The following is a 17,311-nucleotide window of genomic DNA, read 5'->3' on the forward strand; positions in this document are numbered from 1 at the left end:
CTGGGCTCTTCCTGTCTCTACATTGACCCAGTGCCTCACTGGGGACCAGACTGAGCCCCATTCGGGGCCCTTCCTGTCTGCACATTGACCCAGTGACCTACTGAGCCCAGACTGAGCCCCACCCTGGGCCCTTCCTGTCTGTACATTGACCCAGTGTCCCACTGCAGCCCAGACTAAGCCCCACCCTGGGCCCTTCCTGTCTGTACATTGAACAAGTGTCCCACTGCAGCCCAGACTGAGCCCCACCCTGGGCCCTTCCTGTCTGTACATTGACCCAGTGTCCCACTGCAGCCCAGACTGAGCCTCACCCTGGGCCCTTCCTGTCTTTACATTGACCCAGTGTCCCACTGCAGCCCAGACTGAGACCCACCTTGGGCGACATGGACATGTTGGGCCGAAGGGCCTGTTTCCATGTTGTAACTTCTATGATTCTATGATTCTATCTGTACATTGACCAAGTATCCCACTGCAGCCCAGAGTGAGCCCCACCCTGGGCCCTTCCTGTCCATACAGTGACTCAGTGTCCCACTGCAGCCCAGACTGAGCCCCACCCTGTGCACTTCCTGTCTGTACATTGACCCAGTGCCTCACTGGGGACCAGACTGAGCCCCATTCGGGGCCCTTCCTGTCTGTACATTGACCCAGTGACCTACTGAGCCCAGACTGAGCCCCACACTGGGCCCTTCCTGTCTGTACATTGACCCAGTGTCCCACTGCAGCCCAGACTGAGCCCCACCCTGGGCCCTTCCTGTCTGTACATTGAACAAGTGTCCCACTGCAGCCCAGACTGAGCCCCACCCTGGGCCCTTCCTGTCTGTACATTGACCCAGTGTCCCACTGCAGCCCAGACTGAGCCTCACCCTGGGCCCTTCCTGTCTTTACATTGACCCAGTGTCCCACTGCAGCCCAGACTGAGACCCACCCTGGGTCCTTCCTATCTGTACATTGACCAAGTATCCCACTGCAGCCCAGAGTGAGCCCCACCCTGGGCCCTTCCTGTCTATACAGTGACCCAGTGTCCCACTGCAGCCCAGACTGAGCCCCACCCTGGGCACTTCCTGTCTGTACATTGACCCAGTGTCCCACTGCAGGCCAGACAAAGCCCCACCCTGGGCCCTTTCTGTCTGTACATTGAACAAGTGTCCCACTGCAGCCCAGACTGAGCCCCACACTGGGCCCTTCCTGTCTGTAAATTGACCCAGTGTCCCACTGCAGCCCAGACTGAGCTCCACCCTGGGACCTTGCTGTCTGTACATTGACCCAATGACCCATTGCAGCCCTGACTGAGTCCCACCCTGAGCCCTTCCTGTCTGTCCTTTGACCCAGTGTCTCACTGCAGCCCAGACTGAGCCCCACCCTGAGCCCTCCCTGTCTGTACATTGACCCAGTGTCTCACTGCAGCCCAGACTGAGCCCCACCCTGAGCCCTCCCTGTCTGTACATTGACCCAGTGTCTCACTGCAGTCCAGATTGGGCCTCACCCTGGTCCCTTCCTGTCTGTACATTGACCCAGTGTCCCACTGCAGCCCCGACTGAGCCTCATCCTGGGCCCTTCCTGTCTGTACATTGACCCAGTGTCCCACTGCAGCCCAGAATGAACCCCATCCTGGGCCCTTCCTGTCTGTACATTGACCCACTGTCCCACTGCAGCCCAGACTGAGCCCCACCCTGGGCCCTTCCAGTCTCCTCATTGACCAGTGTCCCACTGCAGCCCAGACTGAACCCCACCCTGGGCCCTTCCTGTCTGTACATTGACCCACTGTTCCACTGCAGCCCAGACTGAGCCCCACCATGGGCCCTTGCAGTCTCCTCATTGACCAGTGTCCCACTGCAGCCCACACTGAGCACCAGCGTGTGGCCTTCCTTTCTGTACATTGACCCAGTGTCCCACTGCAGCCCAGACTGAGCCCCACCCTGGGCCCTTCCTGTATGTACATTGACCCAGTGTCCCACTGCAGCCCAGACTGAGCCCCACCATGGGCCCTTCCTGTCTGTACATTGAACCAGTGCCCCACTGAAGCCCAGACTGAGCCCCACCCTGGGCCCTTCCTGTCTGTACATTGACCCAGTGTCCCACTGCAGCCCAGACTGAGCCCCACCCTGGGCCCTTCCTGTCTGTATATTGACACAGTGTCCCACTGCAGCCCAGACTGAGCCCCACCCTGGGCCCTTCCTGTCTGTACATTGACCCAGTGCCCCACTGCAGCCCAGCCTGAGTCCCACCCTGGGCCCTTCCTGTATGTACATTGACCCAGTGCCCCACTGCAGCCCAGACTGAGTCCCACCCTGGGCCCTTCCTGTCTGTACATTGATCCAGTGTCCCACTGCAGCCCAGACTGAGCCCCACCCTGGGACCGTCCTCTCTGTACATTGACCCAGTATCCCACTGCAGCCCAGACTGAGCCCCACCCTGGGACCTTCCTCTCTGTACATTTACCCAGTGCCCCACTGCAGCCCAGACTGAGCCCCACCCTTGGACCTTCCTGTCTGTACATTGACCCAGTGCCCCACTGCAGCCCAGACTGAGTCCCACCCTGGGCCCTTCCTGTCTGTACATTGACCCAGTGTCCCACTGCAGCCCAGACTGAGCCCCACACTGGGCCCTTCCTGTCTGTACATTGACCCAGTGTCCCACTGCAGCCCAGACTGAGCCCCACCCTGGGCCCTTCCTGTATGGACATTGACCCAGTGTCCCACTGCAGCCCAGACTGAGCCCCACCCTGGGCCCTTCCTCTCTGTACATTGACCCAGTGTCCCACTGCAGCCCAGACTGAGCCCCACCCTTGGACCTTCCTGTCTGTACATTGACCCAGTGTCCCACTGCAGCCCAGACTGAGCCCCACACTGGGCCCTTCCTGTCTGTACATTGACCCAGTGTCCCACTGCAGCCCAGACTGAGCCCCACCCTGGGCCCTTCCTGTATGGACATTGACCCAGTGTCCCACTGCAGCCCAGACTGAGCCCCACCCTGGGCCCTTCCTCTCTGTACATTGACCCAGTGTCCCACTGCAGCCCAGACTGAGCCCCACCCTGGGCCCTTCCTGTATGGACATTGACCCAGTGTCCCACTGCAGCCCAGACTGAGCCCCACCCTGGGCCCTTCCTGTCTGTCCATTGACCCAGTGTCCCACTGCAGCCCAGACTGAGCCCCACCCTGGGCCCTTCCTGTCTGTACATTGACCCAGTGTCCCACTGCAGCCCAGACTGAGCCCCACCCTGGGCCCTTCCTGTCTGTACATTGACCCAGTGCCCCATTGGGGACCATCCAGCCCCGGATATCCGGCAGAATCAGCGCTGTGGGACCGGGTGACTGAGTCTCGTGACCCTGTCGCTGGGCCTCTGACGTCACAATGGGAGACGACGCTCGCTCAGCTCGAGCTGGAAACCGTTAAAGGGCCGTTCGGATTTAAACCTGGAGCGCGGCCGGTTAAAGGGGAGGGACAGAGAATCGGCCAAAAATGTTCATATCATGAGACCAGGAATGGTTATAAATTGAAATGTTCATATAATGAGACCAGGAATGGTTATAAATTGAAATGTTCATATAATGAGACCAGGAATGGTTATAAATTGAAATGTTCACATTTCCACTCTCAGTCCGGGTCTGGATTCCCGCAGTGACTCCAGGTGTCTCTTTCCGTTTGGACTGAACTGATTCAATGACAGCCTGAAACAGATTAAAGATTAAACAGGAAATAAACAGATTGAACAACAGTGTAAATAACAGGGAGACTGGGGTTAATATTTCAATAATAATTACAGATAAATATTACCCATGAAAGGGACTGAATCCCATTGATATTTTATTTATTACATTAAACATTAACACAAACACTCACCCGATCCGCTCCAGACTCTTGCGGGTCAGTATGAGGGAGCGGAGAGCGGGGACAGATCGGTCTGTGAAGGAGTTTGATCCCAGGGACAGATCCGTCAGTGACCGGTTTGTACTGAGAGCGGAGACGAGATCCTCGGTAAAAGAATCTGTGAGACCGACACCATCCAGACTGGGGATCAGAGAGACAGAAATCACAGGAATCAGGGTAAATCCCCAGTGTTTATTAATAACACTGATACTGATATTAATAAACACTGTACATTATTAGTAACACTACTACTGATACTAATCATAATGTACAGTGTTTATTAATAACACTATTACTGACAATAATAATGTACAGAGTTTAATAACGCTATTACTGATACTAATAATGTACAGTGTTTAACATGATTACTAATACTAATAAAGTAGTGCTCATTAATAACACTATTACTGACATTAATAATAATGTACAGTGTTTATTAATAACACTATTACTGGCACCGATAATAAAGTACAGTGTTTATTAAAATCTCTATTATTGATACTACTAATAATATACAGCGTCAGACATCCAGTTATTATAAACACAATCTCACACAGTGATACTTACTCCAGTTCCTGTATTTTACAGTTCGGGTTCCTCAGAGCCGCAGACAGTAGTTTCACTCCTGAATCTCCCAGTTGATTATAACTCAGGGTGAGAACCGTCAGTGACAGGTTTGCACTGAGAGCGGAGGAGAGATCCTCGCTACAAGAATCTGTGAGATCATTACCCCATAACCTGGAGATCAGAGAAAGAAATTGGAGATAGACAGAGACGAACAGAGATAACAGGAATCAGAGTAAATTCCCAGTATTTATTTATATTATTATGACTGATACTGACATTCATGTACCATGTTCAGCATCCAATTAATATGCACAATCTGGTACTTACCCCAGTTTCTGTATTTTACAGTCCGGGTTCCTCAGAGCCTCAGACAGTAGTTTCACTGCTGAATTTCCCAGTTTATTATTGCTCAGGTCCAGACCCGTAAGTGACCGGTTTGTCGTGAGAGCGGAGGTAAGATCCTTGATACAGGAATTTGTGAGATCGTTATCACATAACCTGCAGATCAGAGTGAGAAAGGAAGAGACAGAGACGATCAGAGATAACAGGAATCAGAGTAAATTCCCAGTATTTATTTGTATTATTATTACTTATACTGACATTAATATACAGTGTCCAGCATCCAGTTATTATAAACACAATCTCACACAGTCTGATACTTACTCCAGTTCCTGTATTTTACAGTCCAGGTTCCTCAGAGCCGCAGACAGTAGTTTCACTCCTGAATCTCCCAGTTTATTGCTCCCCAGTCTAAACACAAACAGACCGAGAGTGAGAAACAAACTGAATCCAATCCCCGATCTGATACAATTTTTCGCTGATATTACAGGAAACACTGAAAAATCTTCAGGAAATTAATAACCAGATTTCCCTGTCACTGACAATGAATCGCACTCTGTCCGACGCTCCATATATTCAGGGACTGTCAGTAAATGTATTTATTAAATAAACTGCTGTCTGTGTGAAGCCTTTAAATGTCCCTCAGTCCGGTCTCATTCCCTGATGATCAGAATTACCCTCCTGGAGGTCAGTGACTGGTCCCGTCATGTTTGGGGAAACTTGTCTCATTTCTGCTGCTTCTTAAATTCCAGATTTTATGGGAATGGGGCGATTTTCCCCGAATTAAATGATAAAGCGGTGATTACCTGTACTTTATGCAGTGTTATATTAATCTGTATAATATCTCGGAGTGAGTTATATTGTGAAACGGCGCTAACGGCTGCTGTAAAATCCGTCCCACAGGATTTTATGTCACAAGGAACGTTTATTCTGTCCTGTTACAAGTTTTCAATGTCCCTGCACTCCGAGATTATAGGGGAGGGGAGTCTCTCTGTTTTATCACATTAAACTGGCTCTACATTTAGTTCAGGTGTAACGGGCCTGACAGTTCTTGGGAATTTTCTGAAGTTCCGTCGCGGAACAGAGCATCTCACAAATGAGGGCAGATTATGGGTAATTCCCGACACTGCCCCTGGTTCACCCAGGAGCCTCCCGCTGTGTGTGAGGCCCCACCGCTGGCCGGTGTGTGTCTGTATTCCTGGGCTCATATCCCACAACCCGTTCGATTGGAACCTTTTTACCGGCAGATTTTAGTTCACAAATCCCACTGAAGTGTCGGCCTGGATTAATGAGCGAGGGGCATGAATCCACGACCTTCTGACTCAGAGGCACGAGTGCTGCCAGCTGGGTGAAGAGATGGTGGATGTATTGGAGAGTGTGAAGGGCAGTGTCATTGATGAGTTAAGATAACGGACCGACGTCCAACGGGGAAAGCTCAGCCCGCCCATTGACGGGTGTGTGCCCGAAAGCTGTGTTTTGCTCTTTGTTACTGAATGATTGGAGTTTCTGCTTCCCTCTCCTGCACACGTTGACAGTCCGGTGTCACCTGCACCCACACCTCGGTAAGAGGGAGGGATGCTCCGACACACAGACTGCTCAGTTAGTGTTGGCCAACGTGGAAGTAATAGTGAGAAGAAATCTCTTCAATGGACGTATCTCCGACAGTAAGATAAACAGCAATAAATATTATTTATTGCAATTAAATTATCAGACTCTTTCAGTGACCTGTATTTACTGATCCGATAAAGACTGTCAAATTCCGACTCGTTCACAAGGATCAATTTTAGATTCTCCAGTCCTTAGGGAATTACTAACCGATCCTCTTATCATTTGTCATGTTTGGGTTGAATCTGCTTCTCTCTGGTTGAACAGAACTGTTTGTTTCCCTTCATTATGGAGCAACAATACAATTTGTGCCTGTTTTACAATTGACCTAACAGTTAGAGACAAATAAACAGTTACCTCAACACCTGGCATTTGTGCACTACGGTTCCCAGCCGCTGGAGTCCTTCACATTGGATGGAGCATTTCTGTAGATCGAGGTGTTTTATTGTATCACAGAGTCCAATGACATGAGACAACACCGCACAGTCAATCGGGGTCAGTCGCAATCCACTAAATGTTAGTGTTTCCATTGATCCCACTGTGACCCGAGCCAGTGTTTTATTTTGAGACTCAAACAGGTAGTGGAATGTGTTCAGGAGGTCCCTTTTACCAGTTTCACTCTCTGTTTTTCCAATCTCTCCTTCAACCTTCTCCTTCACCCAGTCAATCACTCCGCAGATTTTTTGATGAAGAAATGGACCCAGAAACTCCTCCAGGGGCCGAGCTGACTGTGAGGAGGAGAGACCAACAACAAAACGGAGAAATATCTCAAATCGCCCATCTTCCTTGCTGTGGGCTTCACTGAGGAGTTTCCGGATGTCCCCTGGATCTGGAGTCAGGAATTGTGCGAGTGCAGCTACAAACTCTTGGATGGTGAGGTGCGGGAATGTGTAAACCACACTCTGGGCAGATTCATCTCTCTCCAAAAGTTCCATCATGAACCCAGACAGGAACTGGGAAGGTTGCAGATTGTACTTGAACAAATCTCCATTTCTGAACACAATCTTCTTCTCGGAGACTCCTGTGAAGGCCATCTCACCGATCTTCAGTAACACATCACGGGAGGATTCAATCTCTCGGCCATGGTTTTTCAGAATGTTGTAAATATAGTAGGAATATAGTTGGGTGATGGTCTTGGGAACTTGCTGCTGTTTCCTGTCTCTTTGTGTGAAGAAAGGACCCAGTGCCAGACCGAGGATCCAGCAGTAGGAAGGGTTGTAACACATGGTGTACAGGATCTCGTTCTCCTCCACATGTTTGAAAACAGCTGCTGCCACCACCTGATCTTCAAAAAACTTGTTGAAATATTCCTTCCGTTCCTCACCAACAAATCCCAGGATTTCAGCCCAGACACTGATCTCAGCCTTTTCCAATAAATGTAATGCAGTGGGGCGGCTGGTCACGAGCACTGAACATCCTGGGAGCAGCTTGTGCTGTATTAAACTGTACACAATGTCAGACACTTCACACTGGTCTTCAGGATCTGTGCACATGTACTGAGGTTCTATATTTCTCTGATTGTCAGCAAAATCGATACTGTCCTTGAATTCATCTAAACCATCGAATATAAACAGTAATCCCTCTGGGTTCTTCCAGAGCTCTCCCAGAATATTCCTCAAGTAAGGATACGGATCCATTATCAGATTCCTCAGGTTTATTCTACAGTTAATAGCGTTCAAATCCCGGAATTTAAAACTGAAAATAAATTGAAAGTGTGGGTATATTTTCCCAGTGGCCCAGTCATGAACAATCTTTTGTACCATTGTTGTTTTTCCAATCCCCGCGACTCCGCTCACTGCTGCTGAACTCCCAGATTTGTATTTTCTCCGGGAAAAACTGCTCTGGAACAATTGATCAGTTCGGATTTTTTCCAGTTCTCTCCGGAGATGTTTCTCTCTCCACTCTTCATGGTCTCGGCCTCTTGCCAGCAGTTCATGTTCTACAAGTGTCCGATCTCGAACTGTAGAAATGACCGTTAGCTCAGTGTACAGAGTGACCAGCTGGAAAATCTTAACCTTCTCCTTTATTAGGATTGTGTTCACTCTCAGTGTTTCAGTTTGGACCCGGAGTGTTTCCTTGTGTTTCTGTTGAACATCTTCAAATATAGCAGACAGAAAGTGATTCTCAGTGTTAGTTGCATTGACATAAAAGCAAATTCTCAATATCACTTTACTATTCAGTCAAATGTTCCGAGATTTAATTCACAGCTTCAATAGAGGTGCGAGCGGGAAATTGAAACTCTGTTCAAGGGAATTTTGCTTGAAATTGAATAATGGCTTCGAAAACTTCCAAATCCTCACTTGATTCTAATATTTGGTGAACATGGAGATTTCTATGAAGGTGATATTTTCCCTCTGATGATTAATTCTATCCGCCCTGCCCTGCACCATGGACATCTCATTTCAAATCCACGCATGATCCTGGTTATGCGACAGAAGTTCTCGTGGATCAATCTATGAAATTGTCAGTGGTGCTGACCTTCAGTGGAAATGGGAAATAGGGTATTGGGTATCAGTGGAAGAGGGACAGACTGTGAATGGACAGAAATTCCACTCGGTGTCCTAATTGACCGTGATAAGATTCCGTCCCCTTACCCTCTCCATCACATCGGCCACCTTCTTCCACCACCCGTCTCCTCTACTCCCTCAGCCCATTTGCTGCTGAAACCCCCATCAATGTCTTTATTACCTCCAGACTCGCCTATTCAAATGCTCCCCTGGCCAGCCTCCCACCTTCTGTAAACTTGATCTCATCCGAAACTCTGCTGCCCGTGTCTGAACTCACGCCAAGTCCCGTTCACCCATCACCCCTGTGCTCACTGACGTACATTGACTCCCGGTCTGGAAAAGCCTCGATTTTAAAATTTTAATTCTTATTTCTACATCCCTCCATGGCCCTCGCCCTGTCTCTGTAACCTCCGCCAGCACTACGATCCTCCAATTCTTGTGCATCACCCGAATTCCATCACTCCATTGGCGGCCTTGCCTTCAATTGCATAGGCACTAAACTCTGGAATTCCCTCCCTTAACCTCTCCATCTCTTAACAGAAGCCCCACTGTTATTGTATCAGACCTCGGGCAGGTTATCTGGGATATTGTGTGTACTGGGAGAGGGACAGACTGTGAATGGACAGAAGTTCCACAGTTATTGTGTCAAACCTCGGGCATGTTATCTGGGATATTGTGAACACTGGGAGAGGGACAGACTGTGAATGGACAGAAGTCCCACAGTTATTGTGTCAAACCTCGGGCATGTTATCTGGGATATTGTGAACACTGGGAGAGGGACAGACTGTGAATGGACAGAAGTTCCACTGTTCGAACTCGGTGGTGAGGAAGCTCATAGAAACGGGACTCGGATTTTTTATCTGGGGTATAACTTGTACTTTTATAGTCACCTGATCACAGGTAAAGATTATTGCCATTCTTAAGGTACAGAGAGGAATAAGAAAGATGATTTAAGGTATTGGAGTATAGGTCGAGGGAAGGGTTTGATGTATTTTGTTTGGGCAAGAGACTTTAGTATTGAAATGTTTTAATGGAATTCAGAACATTAGTGCAGGAAACAAGGTCAAAATCACCAAAATAATTAATAACGGAGAAAACTGAAAGCCAGAAATACGAAGGGAAATCAGGGTAATTTTCTCACCCAAAGGATAAGAGAGCGTGGACCAGTTACCAGGGAAGGACACTAAAGGGGCAGAGTAAGTGGGGTGAAGAGACAATCGGACGTGTTTCTGTGGATACACTGAGAGGAGGGGTAGGTGGGGTCATCTCTCGAACAGGGACAGGCTTATTTGGGCCAAAAGGCCTTGTCCTGTCTCGAATCATTCTCCTGTTATATAGTGTTTCAGAAATTGTGAACAATTTTTTAGCAGTTTTTCACCGACATCGAATGTGTTTTCCGAACAGTCCTGTCATATCACCGATTATAATTAGAATTTGAACGACTGCCCACATCAGTCAGTGTAATGTTAGAGCAGAAAACATTCACAGTTCATTTCAACTGTTCTCCCAATAATTATACCTTTGTTTAATTTTGATCTGAATTTCCTATAATGCAGGTTTGGGAAATTACAAATCTGCTTCCATCAGTCATTCCATTGGGTCTAAAAAGACCGTGAGTTAAAATACTATTCTTTGAATAGAATAAGTTCTCTCTTTCACTGCCATCAGTCATTCCATTGGATCGAAAAAGTCCCTGAGTTAAAGGACTATTCTTTGAGTAGAATAAGATTCTCTCTTACACTGCCAGCAGCCATTCAATTGGGTCGAAAAATACCCTGAGTTAAAGGACTATCCTTTGAGTAGAATAAGTTCGCTCTTTCACTGCCATTTGGAAGCCAGCCCATAACTTCCCAATAACCGTGAGCATTGTCTTTCCCCCACAATTCTCCATGGCACTGCTCTTTACTTGTGAGCGCAGAAAATCTGGGCAGCACGTAGGAGGTGTGTTTGAAGGCTCGAAGTGTCGGGATCCTAACCGGTGTGTATGGGGATTCACAGTGTATCAGGATCCTGCCAGGTGTGTATGGGGATTCACAGTGTATCAGGATCCTGCCAGGTGTGTATGGGGATTCACAGTGTATCAGGATCCTGCTAGTTCAATATGGGGACTCACAGTTTATCAGGATCCTGCCAGGTGTGTGTGGGGATTCACAGTGTATCAGGATCCTGCCAGGTGTGTATGGGGATTCACAGTGTATCAGGATCCTGCCAGGTGTGTATGGGGATTCACAGTGTATCAGGATCCTGCTAGGTCAATATGGGGACTCACAGTTTAGCAGGATCCTGCCAGGTGTGTGTGGGGATTCACAGTGTATCAGGATCCTACCAGATGTGTATGGGGATTCACAGTGTATCGGGATCCTGCCAGGTGTGTGTGGGGATTCAGAGTGTATCAGGATCCTGCCAGGTGTGTATGGGGATTCACAGTGTATCAGGATCCTGCCAGGTGTGTATGGGGATTCAATGTATCAGGATCCTACCAGGTGTGTATGGGGATTCACACTGTTTCAGGATCCTCCCAGGTGTGTATGGGGATTCACAGTGTATCAGGATCCTGCCAGGTGTGTATGGAGATTCACAGTGTATCAGGATCCTGCCAGGTGTGTGTGGGGATTCACAGTGTATCAGGGTCCAGCCAGGTGTGTATGGGGATTCACAGTGTATCAGGATCCTGCCAGGTGTGTGTGGGGATTCACAGTGTATCAGGGTCCAGCCAGGTGTGTGTGGGGATTCACAGTGTATCAGGATCCTGCCAGGTATGTATGGGGATTCAGTGTATCAGGATCCTCCCAAGTATGAACGTTTTTACACAACTGTTATCAATCAGCACCTGGATTAGCTGGAGTAAAAAAACATCTGCAAACTTACAAATAATTGATAGAAGCGAATAGGAACGGAATGCGCAGAGGATTTAAAGATTATTAGCAAATCAAAATCTAACTTTATTCTGTTTCCTCCACCCTTTGAACTTGATTCCCAGATTGTGACAATCTCTAAATAAACGGCTACAGTCAAACATTCTGATTCTCAGAAGTGAACTAAACAGTTTGAAATCTCCATTTCATCATTTACCTTTCAGGTGACTGGGTATTTCAGATAAACCTCGTCCGATGTTCATGTAAACAAATGGGTCAGGACCTGTTTAAATCAATTAGATTTCATGAAATCATATCTGTGTAATATTATAATAAATTCTGCAGTGTTTCAATCTGAAATTGAATTCAGTGTGTGATTTTACCGCACCAAGTTCCTGAATCTCTTTCAGTATTTTGTCCAACTTTGGTAACTTGTGCATTTTCACAAAGGATTCCCACATCATCCGTCGGGCCCGAGAGCCTTTCTCCATCACCAGGTTTAGGAGAAGTTTGGAACTTGCCGCCCTGTTTCCCTTCTCCGCGAGCTCAGTGACTTTCTGTAAACAATAATAATGAATATATTGAGGAGTGGAGTGAAAGACAAAGACTGAGAATCAGAAGGAAAGGAGCTGCTCCGTGATGGGATCTCCCAGTTTATATTGAGGAGTGGAGTGAAAGACAAAGACTGAGAATGAGAAGGAAAGGAGCTGCTCCGTGATGGGAACTCCCAGTTTTTATTGAGGAGTGGAGTGAAAGACAAAGACTGAGAATGAGAAGGAAAGGAGCTGCTCCGTTATGGGATCTCCCAGTTTATATTGAGTGGAGTGAAAGACAAAGACTGAGAATGAGAAGGAGAGGAGCTGCTCCGCGATGGGATCTCCCAATTTATAATGAACACAGAAAGTAATCACTGGGCCGGGAATTGATCCATTCTGAACATGGGCAAAATATCCTGTAAACAACTTGATTCAGTCATTAACTGGAATGAAAAGTGATGAAACTAGCATGGAAATGAGAAATAGCGTTCTCAGAGAGTGAGGAATCACTGAGAATCTGCAGTACTTTTAATTGGACTAGTTTTCTCTGTCCTTCAGTGTCCAACATGACATCAGATTACTGATTGACAATATGATACTCTTGTTTCTCACACTTACTTCCTGCTCTCACAATTTGTTGATTTGTCTAAATATAAAACAGCAGCGAATCAGAACTGAAGTGACAGGGAAGGGACGATTCTCAAGTTAGGGAATCAGCTGGGAAACTGGCTGAGAAATTACCACTCCTGCTTCATCAGTGAGGTGAGCCGACCAATAATAATAACGGTGTAAAATATCCGTCACTTTTCAGTTCCTAATTAAATGTCTGACATCCAGGTTTCTGCACATCCGCTGTTGGTATGAAACCTCGGGAACCGGGAGCACTTATCCAGCAATGGGGCTCGTGTGGTCAGGACTGTCATCAGCAACAACGTACATTTATATAATGCTTTAATGCAGAAAAACGTCCCAACACTGGACCACTACTGCTCCGGTGATGATGAGATGTACAAGATGCTTGAGCCAGAGCAATAGAGAATTCTTGGGACGCAGGAAGGCCGTAAGGCTGGAGGAGGTTACAGAGAAAGGGAGGGGCGAGGCCATGGTGTGGCTTAAACAGGAGGATAGGAATTGAAATGTGAAGGCATTCAAAAACTGTGAGGCAATAGGTGAGTGAGCACAGGGGTGAGAGGTGAGTGGGACCTGGGGAGGGACAGGGTGCAGACAGCAACGTTTTGGATGAGCTGAAGTTTACCGAAGGCAGAGGATGGGAAGCCGGCCAGGAGAGCATTGGAATAGTTGAGTCCAGAGGAAATTTCCTCCAATGAATTATTGGAAAGACCAAATCCATCCCTTTGTCACTAACAGACTCCACTATTCCAATGGTCTCCTGGCCGGCACTCCATCTTCCACCAGACATAAACTTGAGCTCACCCAAAACGCTGTTGCCTGCATCCTAACTCGCACCAAGTTCCATCACCCATCACCCTCTGTGCTTGCTGACCGACATTGGTTCCCGGTCCGACACAGCCTCGATTTTAAAATGCTCACCGTTGTTTTCATATCCTTCCTTGGCCCTCGCTCCTCCCTATCTCTGTAACCTCCTCCAGCCCTACAACCCTCTGAGATCTCTGCACTCCTCCAATTTTTGCCTTTTGCGCATATCCGACGGCAATCGCTCCACCATTGGCAGCCGTGCCTTCAGCTGCCTCGGCCCTAAACTCTGGGATTCCCTCCCTAAACCTCTCCACTTTCCTTTAAAGACACTCCTTATAACCTACCTCTTTGACCGAGCTCTCCTAATATCTCTTCATCTGGCTCAGTGTCAAAATTTGTTTGATAATCGCTCCTGTGAAGCGCCTTGGAACGTTTTACTATGTAAAAGGCGCTGTATAAATGCAAGTTGATGTTACCCTGTTCTTTCTCTGTGCAGATAGTAACTGATCGGCTGGGTATTTCTATCTCATCGTATCATTGGTTCAGATTCAGAATATTTGTAGTTTCATCCATTTCTTCCCTATTTGGCCTGTTTCTGTTCTGTAACATTCTATGATTCTAAGATGTGATAGTCTGTCAGTTCTGTTATGTTATGTTTAAATAATCCAAACTCATTCGGTGTCTCTCCCACTTACGTGATACTCTTGTCCACTGAAATGGTCCTCGCCTGTTAACATGAGACTGAGTCCCTCCACCCCCTCTTCAATCGCCTGTTCTAGTCTGTCCTGGTAGAATTTCGTCGACTGGAACAGCTGGTAATCGTCGCACTTCGTCAGGAACTCAGTGATTGCAGTGTTCGGATCTGTGAACAAAAATGGAGAAAGGGAAACACATTATCGACTTTCTATCCAGGCGACTACATTTCCTCTTATACCAAACAGCTGAAGCCTCATGTGAGCCACATTATCAAACACCTTCTGAAAACCCATATACACCGCATGTGCTACATCCCATCGGTCTGCACAGTCAATTCTTAAAAAATAATGTCAAAATATCTCAAATACGACTTGTCTACAGTGAATCGCTTCCAGCCTCCCCTGACCAACCCCTCCATCTCTAAATGTTCATTAATTCAACCAGGAATTGCAGATTCGTGGAATTTGCCCACTGCTGATGTACACTAATTGGCCTCCAGTTACCCGGTTTACCTTCTCTCCCTCTTGAACAGAGACATTACTTTGGCTCTTTCTAATCCATCAGCACAGTTTTTTTTTATCCAAAGTCTCCTCCCTGACCTCATTTAACCACATTAGTTTTTGATCCAGAGGCTTCTCCAATTTGGCTATTTTTGTCAGATCCAAATCCTTCTCTCGTTATCTCAAACTCTGGTCCCACGTGCGCCTCCAATGCACCTATATTCCCACTAACACCATCAATGTTAGAATCTTCATTGATCGCCCATCGAAATGTTATAAACAGGAAGATTTTGATCTGAGTCCCTCGTAAACCTAAACCATATGGTCTCATAGATCCGGAACCATATCTCTTAAGCTTCTGAATTTCCAAATGTGTTTGGAATTATTTGCACATTCACAGACATAACATTTAATCCCACCTCCGATGTTTTCGGAATTTTAAACATTATTCGCGTTCATTTGGACAACCAATTACTATCTCACACGACTTCAAAACAAGAACATTATCTCCCAGTCCTTCGAACAATAACTTTATCTCTGAATACTTAAAAACAATAACTTTATCTCTCACTACATCGAAACAATAACTTCATCTCTGAATACTTCAAAACTATAACTTTATTTATCACTACTTCAAATCAATAACTTTATCTCTCACCAGTTCAAAACCTCCTTCCTTTCTTCCTGCTCATAACTTTTCATTATTTCATAAATCTTCTGTTTCTGCTCCAACAATTTTATTAATTCCACTCTCTCGCCTCAGATCCGGATATTTCCCACCCTCCAGTCATATCAGGTGAAATCCTTCCCTCCTGCTCCATTCACCCAGACTGTAAAACAATTGTTCGTCGGTTCAGATTGTGACCATCTCTTCCTTTCTCCCTGAACTCAGTCTAATGCGACAAGACCGTGAACCATTCCCTCCTGCTCCATTCACCCAGTCTGTAAAACCATTGTTGGTCGGTTTAGATAATGACCGTCCCTTCCCTTCTCACTGAACTCACTCTAGTCCCCAAGACCACGAACCCTTCCCTCCTGCTCCAGCCCTGCAGCCACACATTGACCTCTCTCATATTTCCCTCCTTAAGCGGCCCAGTGTAAAACAATCCGGAGATCGCAACCTGGAGGCCTTGTGTTTTAATCAACTGCCTCAGTCTTAATATTCACTCTATAATCGTATTTATATCCGTGTTATTGGTTCCAAACATGGCTATTCTCTGTTTTCCTTTCCTTCCCAGGGATGGTCCCACCCGTTCCTGGAAATTCTTCTCTCTGGCACCAGGAGGCAACTTCTCAGGGCTGCAGAACAGTCTGTCTATTCCCCTGACTAAATAATCTCCCACCACTATCGCTTTCCGATTCCTGTGTCCCACCTGCCTCTCACCCCCGCCCCACTCGGGGTGTACACCTGCTCCCCGGTCTCACACTGTTACTCAGGAAGACCATCCTCTGAGTCACTATCTCTATCCACCTTACAGTCCCCAACACCAGGTATCCATTGGACAGTTCCAGTACTCAGGAGATCCCTCCACCTGTGATTGCACTGTCCCTCCAGATGGTCACTCAATTCCCTCTATCTACACAGTATCTGTGCTGTTACCTCTTCCTGTGTGAGCTGAATGTTCCTGTTCGTGATCTGGACCCTTTGTCAGGTCGGAAAGTCAATTTTGAAGAATTTTCTGAACCTACCTGTGTCCATTCTCATTCTTGGTGAAGATGTTGGATCTTCTCCCCTGTTTGGACCTTCAGCCATGGTGGTGACAGAAGTTCCCAGATTCTGATGCTCTGTAATAAATATAATATTAATAGGAGGGTGAGACAGAAATATTAAAATGAGCAGGAGAACGTTCCCTTGTTAAACATGATACCAAGTCCCTGCTCCCCCATCAGTACAAAGCCGTTAGCTCTGGGATCGAGCATTTCCCGAGTGTTATGATCAACGTTCCACATCAGGTGGGACACAGACAGCTGCCCAGTGAAACCCAGTGAGTCCCGCTGATCTCCACAATCCAGTCCCAGTCGGGCTCCCGTCGGTCGAGACTCTGCACTGGGATCACCCATTGGTAAGATTTCCTCACACAGTACATGCCAGAACCAGCAATATTCCTGAAGTAGTGAATATTCTGTAGGGAATTTTGGAGCGGGTGATCATTGATGAACTAAAGGACTCTTCACTCGGTTTTACACAGTCTGGGGCAATTGCATTATTTTTATTCACAAAATTTTGGTGAATATTTTTGATTTGTTGAGTTTAATCATTAAATTCAGATACTTTATGAATATGATATCTATCAACAAACACAATATACAGCTGGGTGTGATTCCGCTGCTCTTTCTGGGCAGTGACTTTCTCCGTGTGTTCATGCAGATATGCCCTGGTTGCTGCTTTTATTAGAATATATTT

General features: G+C 47.0%; 1 protein-coding gene across 1 annotated transcript in view; it reads right to left on the reverse strand.

Annotated features, from left to right (window-relative positions):
• The window catches only part of LOC137314523 (NACHT, LRR and PYD domains-containing protein 3-like), a 374,540-nt gene extending 362,311 nt beyond the window's left edge, over nucleotides 1–12,229 (reverse strand). Inside the window, exons 1-6 of the mRNA XM_067979830.1 lie at nucleotides 12,127–12,229; nucleotides 11,956–12,021; nucleotides 6,734–8,471; nucleotides 5,096–5,182; nucleotides 4,760–4,930; nucleotides 4,433–4,603 (exon numbers count right to left, since the gene is read on the reverse strand). Coding sequence (XP_067835931.1) covers nucleotides 4,433–4,603; nucleotides 4,760–4,930; nucleotides 5,096–5,182; nucleotides 6,734–8,471; nucleotides 11,956–12,021; nucleotides 12,127–12,229 — 2,336 coding nt within the window. The remainder of the gene's footprint in view (nucleotides 1–4,432; nucleotides 4,604–4,759; nucleotides 4,931–5,095; nucleotides 5,183–6,733; nucleotides 8,472–11,955; nucleotides 12,022–12,126) is intronic.
• Between the last annotated feature and the right edge of the window lie 5,082 nt (nucleotides 12,230–17,311).

This window comes from Heptranchias perlo, unplaced genomic scaffold (genome assembly GCF_035084215.1).
Source record: "Heptranchias perlo isolate sHepPer1 unplaced genomic scaffold, sHepPer1.hap1 HAP1_SCAFFOLD_52, whole genome shotgun sequence".
Classification (NCBI taxonomy): Eukaryota; Metazoa; Chordata; class Chondrichthyes; order Hexanchiformes; family Hexanchidae; genus Heptranchias; species Heptranchias perlo.